The following is a 14,033-nucleotide window of genomic DNA, read 5'->3' on the forward strand; positions in this document are numbered from 1 at the left end:
TAAATATGAACATCCACCCTGAAGAAGTGTAGCCCTAAAACCTTACAAGGTGTCGGCATTGCAGGGAGCTCAAACAAACGTCCAAAATCAACAAAAGTACGATTCAAGAGAGGAAAGTAAAAGTCTTGGATTGGGCCACTAACCAGAGCCCAGAACAAATTTTGACAAGAGAGATGACTGAATGTTGAAATTAAATCCAAAATGTGCAACAACAAAGTGTTGGCTTGAAGACGTGCACTTGTTCGCAGCTAACATGTGCCTTTATCTATTTACTTCTTTGTGTAGTTCTAACAGACTTCAGAATAAACCTGAACAAAGTCAATGTGACATTATACGTGGGAATGGATCTGAATACATCTCAGTTTTTTACAAAACTAAAAAAGTAGTAATTTAACAGCGGGTATGCAGACTTTTGACTTTATAAACCAATTTTATTCTCCAGTATATCGAAATAAACCGCGGCTCTGTGGCTCTTGGGAGACCTCAGAGATTTTATTGATAGTGTACGTCATTATGCAACCCCTGAAGCATCGTTCTTTCACATATTTTTTTTTTTTTTAAAGGTCTGATAAATAATTTAGCTGTGATGGAGACCAGGAGCCTAAACTACCATAAGCATACTATATCCAGTAATATAAGAAGGGAAGAAGCAGGACATCAAGGGTCTAATTGGACCGCCTGGTTTTCATTGGCTTGCTCGGTGACAGGTCGACTTCCTAATGGGATGATCCGGCGTAGTCCCAGTACACAGGGATATGGAGGAAATGTGCATGTGTCATCAGGCCGGTACCGTCTCTTTTCCCCAGCTCCACAGAGTCCTCTTTATGGCGAGGCAGCTCACACTCCTGCAGCAGCGCAGAGGATGAACCTATCTGTCCTGCAAGTGAAGAGGAAAACTGCTCAAACCAGTCCGTGTTGGGCCCTGACGTTTACTGAAACGACTTATAGGGCAATGTTCAGTGATAGAACTAATAAATCATTAATGAGAGTCGGAATACTGCCGGATGAGTCGAACGACTGCAAATAATTAAAAATCTGCATTTGAGCTGAGATGTAAGAGGTTGAAAAAATGCTCACTGCTTGAAGACTTTGAAGGGCAAGTTCCCTGCTCCCTAGATTTGGTGGAAAGGGGCTCTGTGCTGCCATCTGGTGGACAGGATGCTTCAAGGGAGCTTGCAGTGCCCTCCCTGCACACAGATGTAAGTACACACTTGTTGCATGGTTACATTGTCACCTTCAGAAAGTAGTAGGCATCCACTGAGCTATATTATACACTGGAGTGCTGATTTTGCAGAAAAACTGAAGTCACTGGCCGCCATCTTGCTACTCCCTACTGTCACATAATCCCATAGGATTTGGTTGCAACAACAAGCAGTTTTCTGGCTGAGTGAAAACGTTTCACAGGTAATTCTACAGTCAGTGGATGTATTAACACTATCAACTACTAGGAAATTAGGTGCTGAAATATTTTACATGTTATTCATATTAAATATATATATATATATATATATATATATATATATATATATATATATATATATATATATATATATATATATATATATATATATGTATGTGTATATGTATATATATGTATACGTATATGTAAATATATGTTTTTGTATATTGTTATTTATATATTTTTAAATGTTATATATATTTAAATTAATAAAATGCAAAATATTTCAGCACATGGCTTTCTCAGTACTTGATATTTTTAGAACATAACATAAAAGTATATGACATTTGACATTTTAAAAGTTTTAAGCCCCCCCTCTGAACATGAGAAAATCCTCGTTATTCGATGCTGTAGCGCACATATTCCCTAGTTACTGGGGAAAAATAGGGAGTACCAATATGGCGGCTGGTGGCTTCAAAGCGACTCGTTCTAACAGCGGGCTATTAGCACTCCAGTGTATAATATAGCTCAGTGTAGGCATCCCATTCCCTTGACGCACATTTGTGAAGATGAATGTTTTTTTTTTTTATCTACTGTACCTTTATCACTACCCTCCCTGACACGGGAGACTGTATGACTGTACAAAAGTTAAAGATTAGCTGTGATCAAACCTGCGGCCTTATCGTTTGGCAGCTGATAACGGTGGAAAAAGAAGACCGCATCAGGATTCTGCTGCTCGCCAAGGACGGACGGACACTCACCATGCCTGCGGGTCGGAGGTCCTGAAGCCTTTGGCGAATGGGTTGCTTGCAATTTTCAGCTGAGTAATCTAGAAGCACAAAGGAGGGGCAGGATTGCACACAGACGGTTCTCTGAAATCCCCTACTGACTTCACGCACAGCGAACGGCAGGGCCTAAACGACCCGTCAGCATGCAGCCTCACGAAGCCCACCCGGTTCTCACCCTGTGGTTCTGGTAGGCGGTGACGGCCATGAACCGTGTCTCCGGGAAGGAGAAGGAGCAGAAGTTCTTGTAGGCGTTTAAGTGGCTGTCTGGCGCCGGGTCCACGTACACGACATGGAAGCGCGGCTGGTAGCGGTGCATGGAGTTCAGGATCATCTGGCAAAAAGAGAGCAGGAGGAGAAACAACAGTCAAACGAGGCCGTCTTTATGGGATATTTTGCACAAAAAAAGAAAAAAATGTATAGTGTCAAAGCAAAACAGGTAGTGTTTATACTAGAAACGTCATACTCCAAATTTTAAACTCAGTAAGAAATTCCACTGACATGTCCATTGTCGTCTAGCAGGTTGTTGGTGAGCTTGAGAGTGTCGAAGGACACGGTCTGCTTCATCCACTGGGCCCCGGGGGCCGGGGAATCCGGGTGGAAATGCATCCTGCTCGGGGCCGCGACGTCTGCTCGGCCTGCCACCAACCAGGAGGAGCTGTGGAAGGCATATCTGAAACACACTATTATTATCATCCATCCATCCATTCACAACACGCTTATCCCTACTGGGGTCACGAGGGGTTGCTGGTGCCTATCTCCAGCTGTCAATGGGCGAGAGGCGGGGTACACCCTGGACAGTTCACCAGTCCAGGGTTTTTTTTACAAAAAAAACAAAACAAGAGGATATGTTCTCATCTCCTCTAGCCTGATATAAATCGGATATGAAACCGTTTCATGGCTGCAAATAAATGTATACATGAAATCAATATTTTAATATTTCCCCTAGAATAGCGCAATTCTTATTCTTTTTCTTATTGTTAATTTTTAAATAAGTCCAGGGTAAGCAAGTTCAAGTCAGTTTTTCTGTAGTAAATTTTAAATAGTAAATTTTAAATAGAATTTATCAATATGGCACCTTTCACAGACGACAGCGTCAACATTAGAACCCGATTAAATCAAAACCTTTATTGGAAAGATGAAGAGCATGTTTGAAAAATTATAAATGGTCAAAAAACAAACAGTAATATTTAAATCGATTATAACTCGACGTCTTCAGCTGAGTCGGAAACGCTCAAGACGGCGCAGAAACAAAGGGCGCTCGTCCCAGTCGAGGCGCGGTCAGATCCATTTATTTTAAATAAATCCCTCACCTGTATCTCTTGTCGTCGACAGGAATGAAGTCCATGAGGAGAACGTACTCGGCCGACGGATCCATCCCGGAGATTCTCACCTGAAATGTCGGGAACATCCTCCTGCGTTGTTTTTTATGAACAGGGAACACAACGTGACGGCAGAGGGAGAGACGCGTCAGAAAGAGCCCAGTGAAGGGAAATGTGTTGCTCCGGAGGCTTTCAGTCACCTTCCGGATTTGGTAACTATCATTTCTGTGCCCAGCTGGTCGAACTGCCGCCACAGTGCCTGCATCTCTAGCTCAACTCTGACCCCACACACTTGGGGGGCCTTGTTGCCGAACAGCGGCCCTCCATCTGTGCAGCCAGGCAAGGTAAGCTCACAGCCCTGAGACAGCACAAGACCTGAGGGGAGAAGAAGGTAAACCTCGACGTACGTCTTTACAATTTCCCTACAGCTAACATCTTTTCTCCCCTACCCCCCAGTTCATGACCTACAACATGTACTGAACCAGATTGTGTCAGTTAATCTCCTTAATAGTTACTTATTCTCATACATTTTCTAGATACATGGTAATAAATGTTACAATCTGAAATAGAATTACATTTAATTTGATAATATTGCCTGAAAGGTTTGTATCACAGCCTGTCTCTGTTCCTTTTTAAACCCTATAACACCAAGCGTATCAATTGTAAATATTTCTGAGACCTCTACCTTTTCCAACAAAGTCAATATTTTTCTGAACATACAATTCACAACATACAAATGAATATACTTTACGTACCCCATGTAAAAATGCAGAAAAACACGGGAAAACTTATTTTGTGGTCTAATGTATTAATTGCGACACGGAGGAAATTTGAACGCCTGACGTTTTAACTTTAAAAAATGTTTTAAAGCGACCGAAAAAAGGATTTTTTTTTAAAACAGGAGGTTTCCTGACAATTGGTGCCAGCTACCTTTCCTACACTACCAGGGGTTATGACTTCTGATCAAACCTAAACTCGTTATTTATCGGAGTCACATCACCGCATTTACGAACAGTAGGCTACACTCTGGCTAGATTTTAGAAAGTTTGACTTTCATCTGTAGTTTGTCAACGCCGGTACGAATCGTACAAAAAAATAAATAAATAAATAAATAAGCATTCCATGCCACAGGTCTCCAGAAAAACTTAGGTGTGACCACAACTGCAAAGGTGCGAAATAGCGAAGGGAAGAAACGACCCGTGCCTGTCATAGCATCGATGAAGCACTCAGAAAACTCTTACCGTTCATCCTTTCAGCGTCTACCAATCAAGTCGTCTTTGTTTCTGCTTCCACAGTTTCTGTTCAATCCTTTTCAGTTTTTTTTTTTGTCTGTTTGTTTTGAAATCTGACTGCAAACCCGCACGTCTCCTCAGTAACACGAAGGAAGCAGCCCGCATCAACTCGTCTCCCACCAGCTTCCGTGGACTCGCGCTTCCAGGCTCTTCTGAGCGTCCGCTTGTGGCCGTGGGGGGGGGGGGGGAAACGGGCCTGGTTTTATGCACCGCGGAGCCCTCACTGGGGACCTCCATGCTGGCCCCATCCATTACCATTGGCGCAGCGACGCTGACACCAACTAATCAAAGCTGGACGCACCTGCTTGCAGCGGGCCGCGGGAGCAGCGAGCACGCGGGCGCCGTGCTTTCTATAGGCAGCGAAGACCATGATTGCGACTCGTAGCCTGAGGCCTCGGCCGGATCAACACTTTGCACACCGATAACCCCCTGAACGGTTCGCTGTTGCCGGGTGCGGACAGACGAGGACGGAAACGCTCCGTTTATTTATTTATTTTTTTATTATTCATAGGGCCGGCTTGTCAACAGCATGCTAATTGGAGCCTCTTTGACACACGATGCCCGGCTCAAAGCCTTTTTGACGAAAGGTGGAATTCCAGCACACGCCATGATCAGAGCGAGCTTTTTTCCCATCAATTACCGATAAATGGGGCTTATTTTCATTTTAGTTTTGAGAAGCTGCAGCGTTCACGTCGTGACGTCGCGTGTTCGGCCTCTTGCGGCACTGTGATGGGACGGCGTTGATTGCTGCCGCCCGAGGGAGACCCGAAGCAGTGAAGTACTAATAAGTCCCTCTCTGATCAACTCATTAATCATGGCTTTCAATACGACCGGGCAGGAATATTTCATACAATGCCAGTCCTAACTGATTGTCTTAATTTGCCTCTTACAAAAGGGACCTTTGTGATCAGTGCTGACCTCTCCAAATCCTTTTGACCTGCAAGCGGCCCTCCAGGGCAGCAAGATGTATTTTCCACACTGAATGTCAAAAAAAAAAAAAAAAAAAAAAAATATATATATATATATATATATATATATATATATATATATATATATATATATATATATATATATTTATAGTCTAAAGATGAAAGGACTCCAGGAAGGACAGTTTTATAAACAGTCAGATGTTTATTGAGCTGTATTTTTTTTCATCAAAGCACAGTTACCATTTATTACACAGAGATTCAAGCCCGTGTGGCAATTCACACACAATTCATACACAACATGTTAGCAGATGGCATGAAAAGACAAAGGTGTATGTGTGTGTGTTGAGTGTGTGTTGAGTGTGGATGTGCCTCTGTGCGCGTGCTTGCGTGTGTGCTCGGAGGAGAGGAAGTTCCGCCATGTTCGTTCATAAGTTAGGCACCAGCTTCACTTCTGAGGTGGTCTGTTTGTGGGAGGGAGGCGGGGGTGGGGGTGGGGGGGGGGGGTAGAAAGAGCATAAGAGACAGCTTAGATGGATCAGCCTGGAAGGCGAGGTTAGTTAAAGGGAGGGAAAGAGAGGATTTAGTTTTTGTTGAAGGTTTCGGTGATGACGCCGACCATGGCGGCGAGCTTGGCCCTAATGTCCTCTGCCAGCGGAGCCAGCTTCTCCTTCAGGGCGGTGAGCTCCTCGGCGTTGACGCCCTGCGCCTGGTTGTAGAGCTGCATCATCTGCTGTTTGTACTCCTCCACGTGAGGGGCCGCCGCCGCCCTCAGGGTCTCCAGGCGCTCGGTGAGCTTGGCGCGCACGGACTCCACGATGGGCATGAGGGCCGCTTTGGTCTCCTCCACGTTGGTGGCGACCTTCTGGCGCAGCTCCTCCATGACGGGCTCCAGCTTGGCCCTCAGAGCCTCCATCTCGGCGTTGTGCCTGGCGTAGTGCTCCTTGACCACCGGCTCCAGGTGGGTGCGGTACTCCTCCATGTGCTTCTCCAGCACCTCCCTCAGCTTCTCGCGCTTGGGCTCCAGGTCGGCTCTCAGAGCGTCGATGTCGGCCGTGAGGGTGGCGCGGAGTTCGGCGGTGGCGTCGGCGACGGTGGAGACGAAGCTGTCGGTCATGGGGGAGACCTGGGCCTGCATCGCCTTGATGTTGCTGTGCATGTCCTGCAGGCGCTGAGCCAGGTTAGCCCTGGGAGAACACAGAGGCGGAAGGACACGTGGTTAAATAATTGAATCGTGAATCTGATAAACAAACAAAAAAAAAAATTAATAAGAGAAGAATGAGAACGAGTGCCAAGATTTTTTTTACTTCATTTCCTGGTATGGAGTGTCATCGAGCTGGTCCAGAGCTTTGATGGCACCGTCCTTTGCCTGCGTCAGGTAGAGATCCACAACGGACCTGATGTGGTCCAGCTGGGAGGGGGCATCAGCCTGCAGGGAAGCGGCCTGGGAGCCTGAGGTGGATGTGGAAGGAGAGAGATGAAAACATCGAACACGTGCGGCAGGTCTCCCGGGAACGTCACAAAATCCGCAAAAAAATCTTTTTCTTTTTACTCACCGACTGCCAGGAGAAGAGCGAGAGCCACGAATTTCATCATGGTGGTCTGGAGTCGAGAAAAAAAAAAGAGAGGAGGGATGTTAAAGAGGAAGAGAGAGAGAAACACACACACACACACAAAAAAACAAAACAAGAAATGTGGTTAAATGATCGACTAAATTAGGGTTAAATGGTTCTGAATCTGCTTTGGGAAGTCTGAAAAAGCAAGAATGCTTTGCAAAAACCGCTCATCCCCAAATTGGCCTAAATTAGCTGGCAGCCAGGAGGATGTGTAATCTGAATAGATTAGCGAAGCATCTTTAAGTCGGTAAAATCCGAACTGTTCCATAATCTCGTTTCAGGGTTTTAGCGAGTCAGCTGTCCGGCCTGGAGGACGATCTCGAAAAAGCAAATGAGTTTACAGGCATGTTTGGAAAATGTCCGGAGGCCTAGCAGCTTTGGCTCAAAGTTGCAATTAAAAGACAGAAATGCCTTAAAGCACCTGTCATCTTTCCTGAACAGTACATTTTAGCCCAGATCTCACAGAAATGACAACTCTGCAAGATGAAAGAGATTTAAAAAAAGAAAAAAAAAAGTTAAAAAGTTGTGGAAGGCCAACTTCTTTTGTGATTCCCCTGAGCCCGAAAACAGAAATCCCTGTTCCCCCGTCCCAGCTGCCGCCCGCCTTACCTGGTGGAGTTGGTAACGAGACTGAGCAGCTCCTGCCAGAGCAGAGCTTTTATAGCGCACGGCGAGTTCTTGGCCGAGGAGGAGGGAGGAGGAGCGGCCCAGCGAGGGCTGCGTGTCTCCGTGGAGGTGGACCTCAACCCCGAGCCGTCTTCCTCAGCGGGGGGATCGGGTTGAGGGTTCAAAGGTCTCCCGCTGCGAGGAGATCAGACATCACACGCTGGAGCGCACGTCAACAGATCCAACAGAAGATGCCCTAAATACTGCTGCGGTGTCACAGTGTAGACCAACTTTTACAACATTTTATTCTTCACTTCTCCAGATACCTACTATTATGACTATTATGCACTTTTAATTACATCTATTTTTTTTTTGTTATTCTGAGTAGTGGAGATGTTGGAGACGTGTGTGTGTGTGTGTGTGTGTGTGTGTGTGTGTGTGTGTGTGTGGGGGGGGAAACAAGAGTGAATCTCCTGCATGCAGAAAAGCAAAATGAAGGTATTTGCAAGAAAGCCACGTTATTTTCCCTTGTTGTGCTTCCAAAAAAAAAAAAAAAAAAAGAATTTGCTGCCAAGGAAAACAATCCTGGGCACACAGGACACACGCACTTGATGTAATCAGCTCAAACACACACATATTGTCCCACTAAAGACACCGCAACGTTTATTCCAGGTGGGCAGATGATATCAAAACAGAATTATCTCAGTTTTTAGATTAGAAAATTCGCGGTTTGGGAGTGTGTGTGTGTGTGTGTGTGTGTGTGTGTGTGTGTGTGTGTGTGTGTGTGTGTGCGTGCGTGTGCGCGTGCGTGTGATGATTAATTGGTCAAAGGGTTGTGTGCTCTGTCCTGTTGTTTGTTGTCCTATCACCAGTGGACTTTGCCACCATGGCTACATGTGATTTGAGGATTTGGAGCGATCGGATTGTATAATTATACGCGCATATGCTTAGTTTGTATTCTTGTAAACCTATCCTGTTGACGTTTAAAAAATGTAAAAGTTTTATTTAATTTTTTGTTTTTAGGAAGGGGGGGGGGTGATTGTAACGTCTAGCCGTGGCTTTTAGGCCACAGCATCCTTGCAGAGCGGAAGCCGTGGACCCCGCAGGGTTACCAGGTGCAGGATCAATCATTGGAAGCACTGGAGCTACTTTTTTTTTTTTTTTTTTTGCACAATATCAGGCCCATATGGTCGATACAGGCCTTTCTGAACACTGTCGCTTTCAAATGCTTCTACCTGTCGTGCTCCGTTGCAACATCTCCTGTCTTATGCAACGTTGATCATGACAGTACAGTAATTTGCGGTAAGTGCTGAACTCAAACAAATCACCCCCGCTGAAAAACAACCAACATGTCGAAAACAAAACCTGGAGCGGCTTCCATAGGCAGCAGTTGAGCAGGAGGAAACGGGGCTGAAAAAAATAAATGTTCCCCCTTCTTTTGAGAACATCCCAAATGCTATTTGGTCACAACAGTTTGTTTAAAAAAGCCTACTAAACTTTAGTTAGCCTTTAAACTGAGCAACAGCTACGAAAAGTAAGACACTATTACAAAATAGTGATACACTATTACACTATTATTGATACATGTAACTAGAAGTCATCTCATCCTTCAGTGTTCTCACAGATCCAAATACTATGATGAGAATAAGACTTTTTATTAGAAAGCCTTGATGTTTTTGTCTAATTAGACCTGAAGCTGGTTTCTGGGTGACCCGGGTGGTGCCTGAATGTCACACTGGAACCCCGGCTTCTTTTGTGGAAGAAGAAACTGAACTGAAGCTGTGAACTGAGCCGACAGAGGACTTTTCATGGATCTATCATAACTCAGACATGTTTCTGGCCAAACTGCTTCTCCCCCAATTCTGTATTTTAGGTTTATCAGTTGATATTTCTTTCCTTTTCCAATGAGCTAATTGGCTGTGCATTGTTTTGCAGCTATGTTCAGGTCTCCTCTGCTTTGTCGTACACCGTCTGATCTCCGTCTCCTGTCTCGTCCCCTGATTGCATTATTGAGCCGGCATTTCTCAGTGGGGTGGCTCAAGCTGAGCCTGATCACTGGACCAATGAGTCAGCTCCCCCCCGGTGAAGCGCTCACCGTCCTTTTTATCAGCTCTGGTGATTAGTCTGAAACCGATTAGCAAGATACCACAGACGAGCTAAAAAATGGACAGAGGACATGGAAAGACTTAGAGTATTTGGCTTTTAGTTCATCAAAAACGCCTTTAGATGTTTCTGTTGTCATGTGAGTGGCAGTACTGATGCGGTGTTTCTGCCTCTGACGTGACTATTACTGTAGCCGCTCCTGCACCTAATACTGCTCTTTGGGTCTTAAAGGAGCATAGGTAGATTCAATTCCACAGGGTTATCGAGAAAAAAAGCTTTTTTGGAAAACCTTCAGGGGAACCATCTAAAATGACGGTCCCCGGCCTAAAGCCTCTCACTGACCTTCTGCAGGATCATGCAGAGTCATTTAGGATCTGGCAAAAGGAACTCTGGACCTTCCAAGAGTCTTTTGCTGTCTCTTGCAAAAAAAGAAAATAAAAAAGAACCAAGGGTCTTTCTAAGGGAACTTGGTATCTTAAAAATGTCTTTAGCAAGATCTTGGAAAAACTTTAGTGGTGTGTTGCGTCAGAGAAGAAACTTATCTGGAACAGTAACCTTTGAGACTTCTTGCTTTGCTGAGCATTGATCCAGCGTCCACGCTGATCTGTGTCTATAGATCACTGCTGTGGTAATCGTGGCTGGAAGCAGACATTTTTAAAGTCACACCAACCCCCCCACCCCCCCAAGTGGGTCAGAACTGGACGAAGATTTGAAGACGTCGATCTACGTGAAGCTTTACAGTTGCCTCTTCTGTGGCTTTGGTTACATTACGTTGAAGAACGTCAACCTCCATCCCGATGAACGTGGATCACCGTCAGACACAGATGAAGAGTATTCCAAATATTTCATCAGCAAATCCACCATTTGGTCATGTGCTAGCTGGGGGTTCAAAGGTCGTCGCATTGTTCCAGCTGCCTCCTCGATGGAGCGGCGCTCTCAGACCAGCAGGGGAGGTTTTCTCAGCTGCAAGCAACAGTGTGCTCGCGCTTATGTTTCTCCAAAGCACACAACGTTGTAAATTGCTAGACCCAAGTCTTTTTAGCGGTATGGCGCGGTTTTGCAACACCCCACCTGCTAAGGTCACTTCTTCTTTAATACAGACATTTGCAAAAAAAAAAAAAAAAAAAAAGTCCCTCTAGCAGAGCGGCGCTGTTGGTTGCAAACGCTCTGAGGCCTGGACAGCTTGAGAGCAAGGCAGAAAATCCACCCTGAACCCAGATAACCAACGACTTTTCTATCGTACACACAGCACAGTTCAAGAGACCCCGTCGATCTTTTTCATTTCATTCTGATCCAAACTGCTTAAGATCGCATGATTTTCTTACTGCGTTCTGAAGGTTTACTTTCTTTTCTCCTATGGCAGTATGCTGACAAATGCTAATGCAATCAGTGAATACAGAGGACACACCCGGGCGACTTCTATGCCAACCAGCAAGCACTGAGTTGGCTCTTTGATCAGTGATAGGGAACATTATCTTCCAGGTTTATGAGTTTCTGCTGCCATTTGCTGTTCCAGATGCTGTTCCTCAGATTATTTCATTTTATTGACGAGGACAGTAAGTGCTGGGACTTACCGAGACGGGTCGGTCATAACCTCATTTACACTCTTCAGAGTTAGAAGTAGTTCCCGCTCTAAGGGAACCCGAATGTCTTAATAATCAGAAAAGACCCCAGCGTGTCTGTGCTTCCCAGCATGGTGGACAGGATGGACAACCAACCAGACCGATCATCCTCACTGACTCATTTACCGTTTCTTAAAGCCTCTCAAGGGGTGAAAAGCAAACTTTTAACGAAGCCATTCTTAGAGAAGAAAAGGGCAAGCGAGGCTGAACTCTTCATACTTTCTACATGACCTAAAAATCCATAGAAACAAATCATTTGGAGCGATCGGTAAAAATCTGCAAGTTTTCCTTTTTTGTCGTCAACATCTACGGGGCCACTTGTCCCACTGGGATGTTTCAGGTCATCAAACACATAATATCGAGTATGGGGTAAATACAAAAAGCTGTTACGCTATCCAAACAAGCCTGTCCCTATGAATTAACTAAGATTACACATGGTTGGATTTCTTTAGCCACACGCAAGTCTGCTTACTGCCAGACCTGCTGCCAGGCTTCGTAAGTCTCTGTTATTACTATTATTATTAGTAGTATTATCTCCTTGAACATTGGTCCCTGCTTAGCCCATGTTTTGTGACCTGTATTTGCTCTTTGTTCTGGTACGCAAATGCAATATGATGTCATTGACAGTGTTTCTGAATGCTTGATTGACTGATTGGTGTCTTTATGTCTTGGTTAATACGAATGGTAGGCTAAAACTGAATTGCTCTACGGGCAGTGGGGGTTCTAGACCAAATTTAGCAGGGGGCCAGGGTGAGGCCAGTGTTTTTTCACAGGGGCACAGAACAAAAGATTGGGGGGAAAAAACTTAACAGGTCAACATTTCATCGTTTAATATATTATTAAGCCAAAGAGCCAATTGTGGCTGTGGAACTGCAGGTTGCAGACACTTGATCTTTTCTCAATACAGCGGGAGCTTAACATGAAACAGCCTAATTTTTAATTATTGTTATATTTTTATATTTATTTTTTAATTATTTTGTTATTTTATTATAGGGTAATAACATAAACGAAAAAAATACAACCGATCCAAATGACCAGTCAGTCATGGTATCTTTGTCAGCATTTATCATACTAAGAAATGTAATACCATGTTTTTAGTACAGGGGCCATAACAGGGGCCAGGAACAGTTCTACAGGGGCACGGGCCCCTGTTGGCCCCTGTCTAGAACCGCCCCTGCCTAAAATTGTTTTATTTTATTTTTTATTGGATTGAATTGAATTAGAACCCGTGGCATCTAAAAAGGATTTTTACTTATAACAGAACCTGTGTGACAACATGAAGCAGGTTAAAGGATCTGAAGCGGCAACACACCACCAGTCTAAGAGAACATGAAAAGCAGGGTCCGTGACATCTCTCAGCCTGTAGAAGGCTACCAAGACAATTCCAACAAACGGAATCATTCTCCAAAGAAGCTTGAAAATGTGCTGAACACTCCAATGAGTGGCCAGCCTTTTTTATTTTACTCCTAGAGAACATTGACAACTCACCCAGCAGGTCACCAAAGAACAGAGAAAAGCAGCTAAATTACTGCAGGCCTCCCTGTCCTCAGTTCACATCAGTGTTCACAATGCAGCGGTAAGACTTTAGGAACATATTCTGGGGACTGGTGAGATTTTTTTGGAAGGTGTACACATCTCATTACATGTGGTGTAAAACCAACAGCATTTCAGAACTGAAGGTGCCTACAGTCAGACATGGCGGAGGCAGTGTGGTGCTGTGGGGCTGCTTTACTGCTTCAGCACCTGGTTGTAGTTCTGTTGCAAAAAACCCCGAAGGAGAATGCCCTGCTCTTAGTTTCTGACCTTAAGATCAGATTCATTCATGTCAAGCAGCAGGACAGCTGATCCAAAGCAAGCCAGCAACGTTTTGGGCTTGGCTAGCCCACGTCTGGACCTGAAGTACGAGAGGATCACAGTCAACCCGTTTCACCTTAACGTCCTCTATCACGTAATTCGCAACAAAACTGAATGCGTTACAAAGGGCACACCGGCGTTGTGTGTTTTGCGTAGGTGTCGGTCATCTAAGTTTCAAGGCCTGTTTGTGATTGGAAAGCATTGCTCAAGATGAAGAGGCCATTCACCCTGATACTTAAATAAAACCCAGCTTTAGGGAAGAGCAGCTCTTCATGCGTGTGGGCGAGTCAGGAGGGATTTTTGGAAACCACCGTATTAGTTCTTGTAGTATTACCCATGAAATACACTCGACTTATTGTATTTTAATATAGACAAAAGCAGCATTGATGTACTAAAGACTAGGAAGCGTTTTTTTTTTATGTAACACTTCACTTGCACCACAGTAAGTAGGACATACTAACTAACTTTCAGGCTTTCATTTACAATTGAGCGTATCAGTCAAATGTCA

General features: G+C 44.6%; 2 protein-coding genes across 2 annotated transcripts; both read right to left on the reverse strand.

Annotated features, from left to right (window-relative positions):
• Positions 1-2,012: 2,012 nt before the first annotated feature.
• LOC118566813 (T-box transcription factor TBX1-B-like) lies at positions 2,013-4,788 on the reverse strand. Its single transcript, XM_036150296.1, has 6 exons — positions 4,748-4,788; positions 3,707-3,881; positions 3,498-3,599; positions 2,686-2,857; positions 2,363-2,518; positions 2,013-2,228 (listed from the first exon to the last, which is right to left on the reverse strand). Exons 1-6 carry the CDS (start codon positions 4,752-4,754, stop codon positions 2,157-2,159), a joined length of 684 nt encoding a protein of 227 aa, XP_036006189.1. The 5' UTR covers positions 4,755-4,788; the 3' UTR covers positions 2,013-2,156.
• A 1,126-nt stretch (positions 4,789-5,914) lies between these two features.
• Positions 5,915-7,388, reverse strand: LOC118566812 (apolipoprotein A-I-like). The gene is made up of 3 exons (XM_036150295.1): positions 7,281-7,388; positions 7,032-7,176; positions 5,915-6,911 (listed from the first exon to the last, which is right to left on the reverse strand). The coding sequence occupies exons 1-3, from the start codon at positions 7,318-7,320 to the stop codon at positions 6,308-6,310; spliced, it is 789 nt and encodes a 262-aa protein (XP_036006188.1). The 5' UTR covers positions 7,321-7,388; the 3' UTR covers positions 5,915-6,307.
• Between the last annotated feature and the right edge of the window lie 6,645 nt (positions 7,389-14,033).

Source organism: Fundulus heteroclitus, chromosome 18 (genome assembly GCF_011125445.2).
Source record: "Fundulus heteroclitus isolate FHET01 chromosome 18, MU-UCD_Fhet_4.1, whole genome shotgun sequence".
NCBI classification, from domain to species: Eukaryota; Metazoa; Chordata; class Actinopteri; order Cyprinodontiformes; family Fundulidae; genus Fundulus; species Fundulus heteroclitus.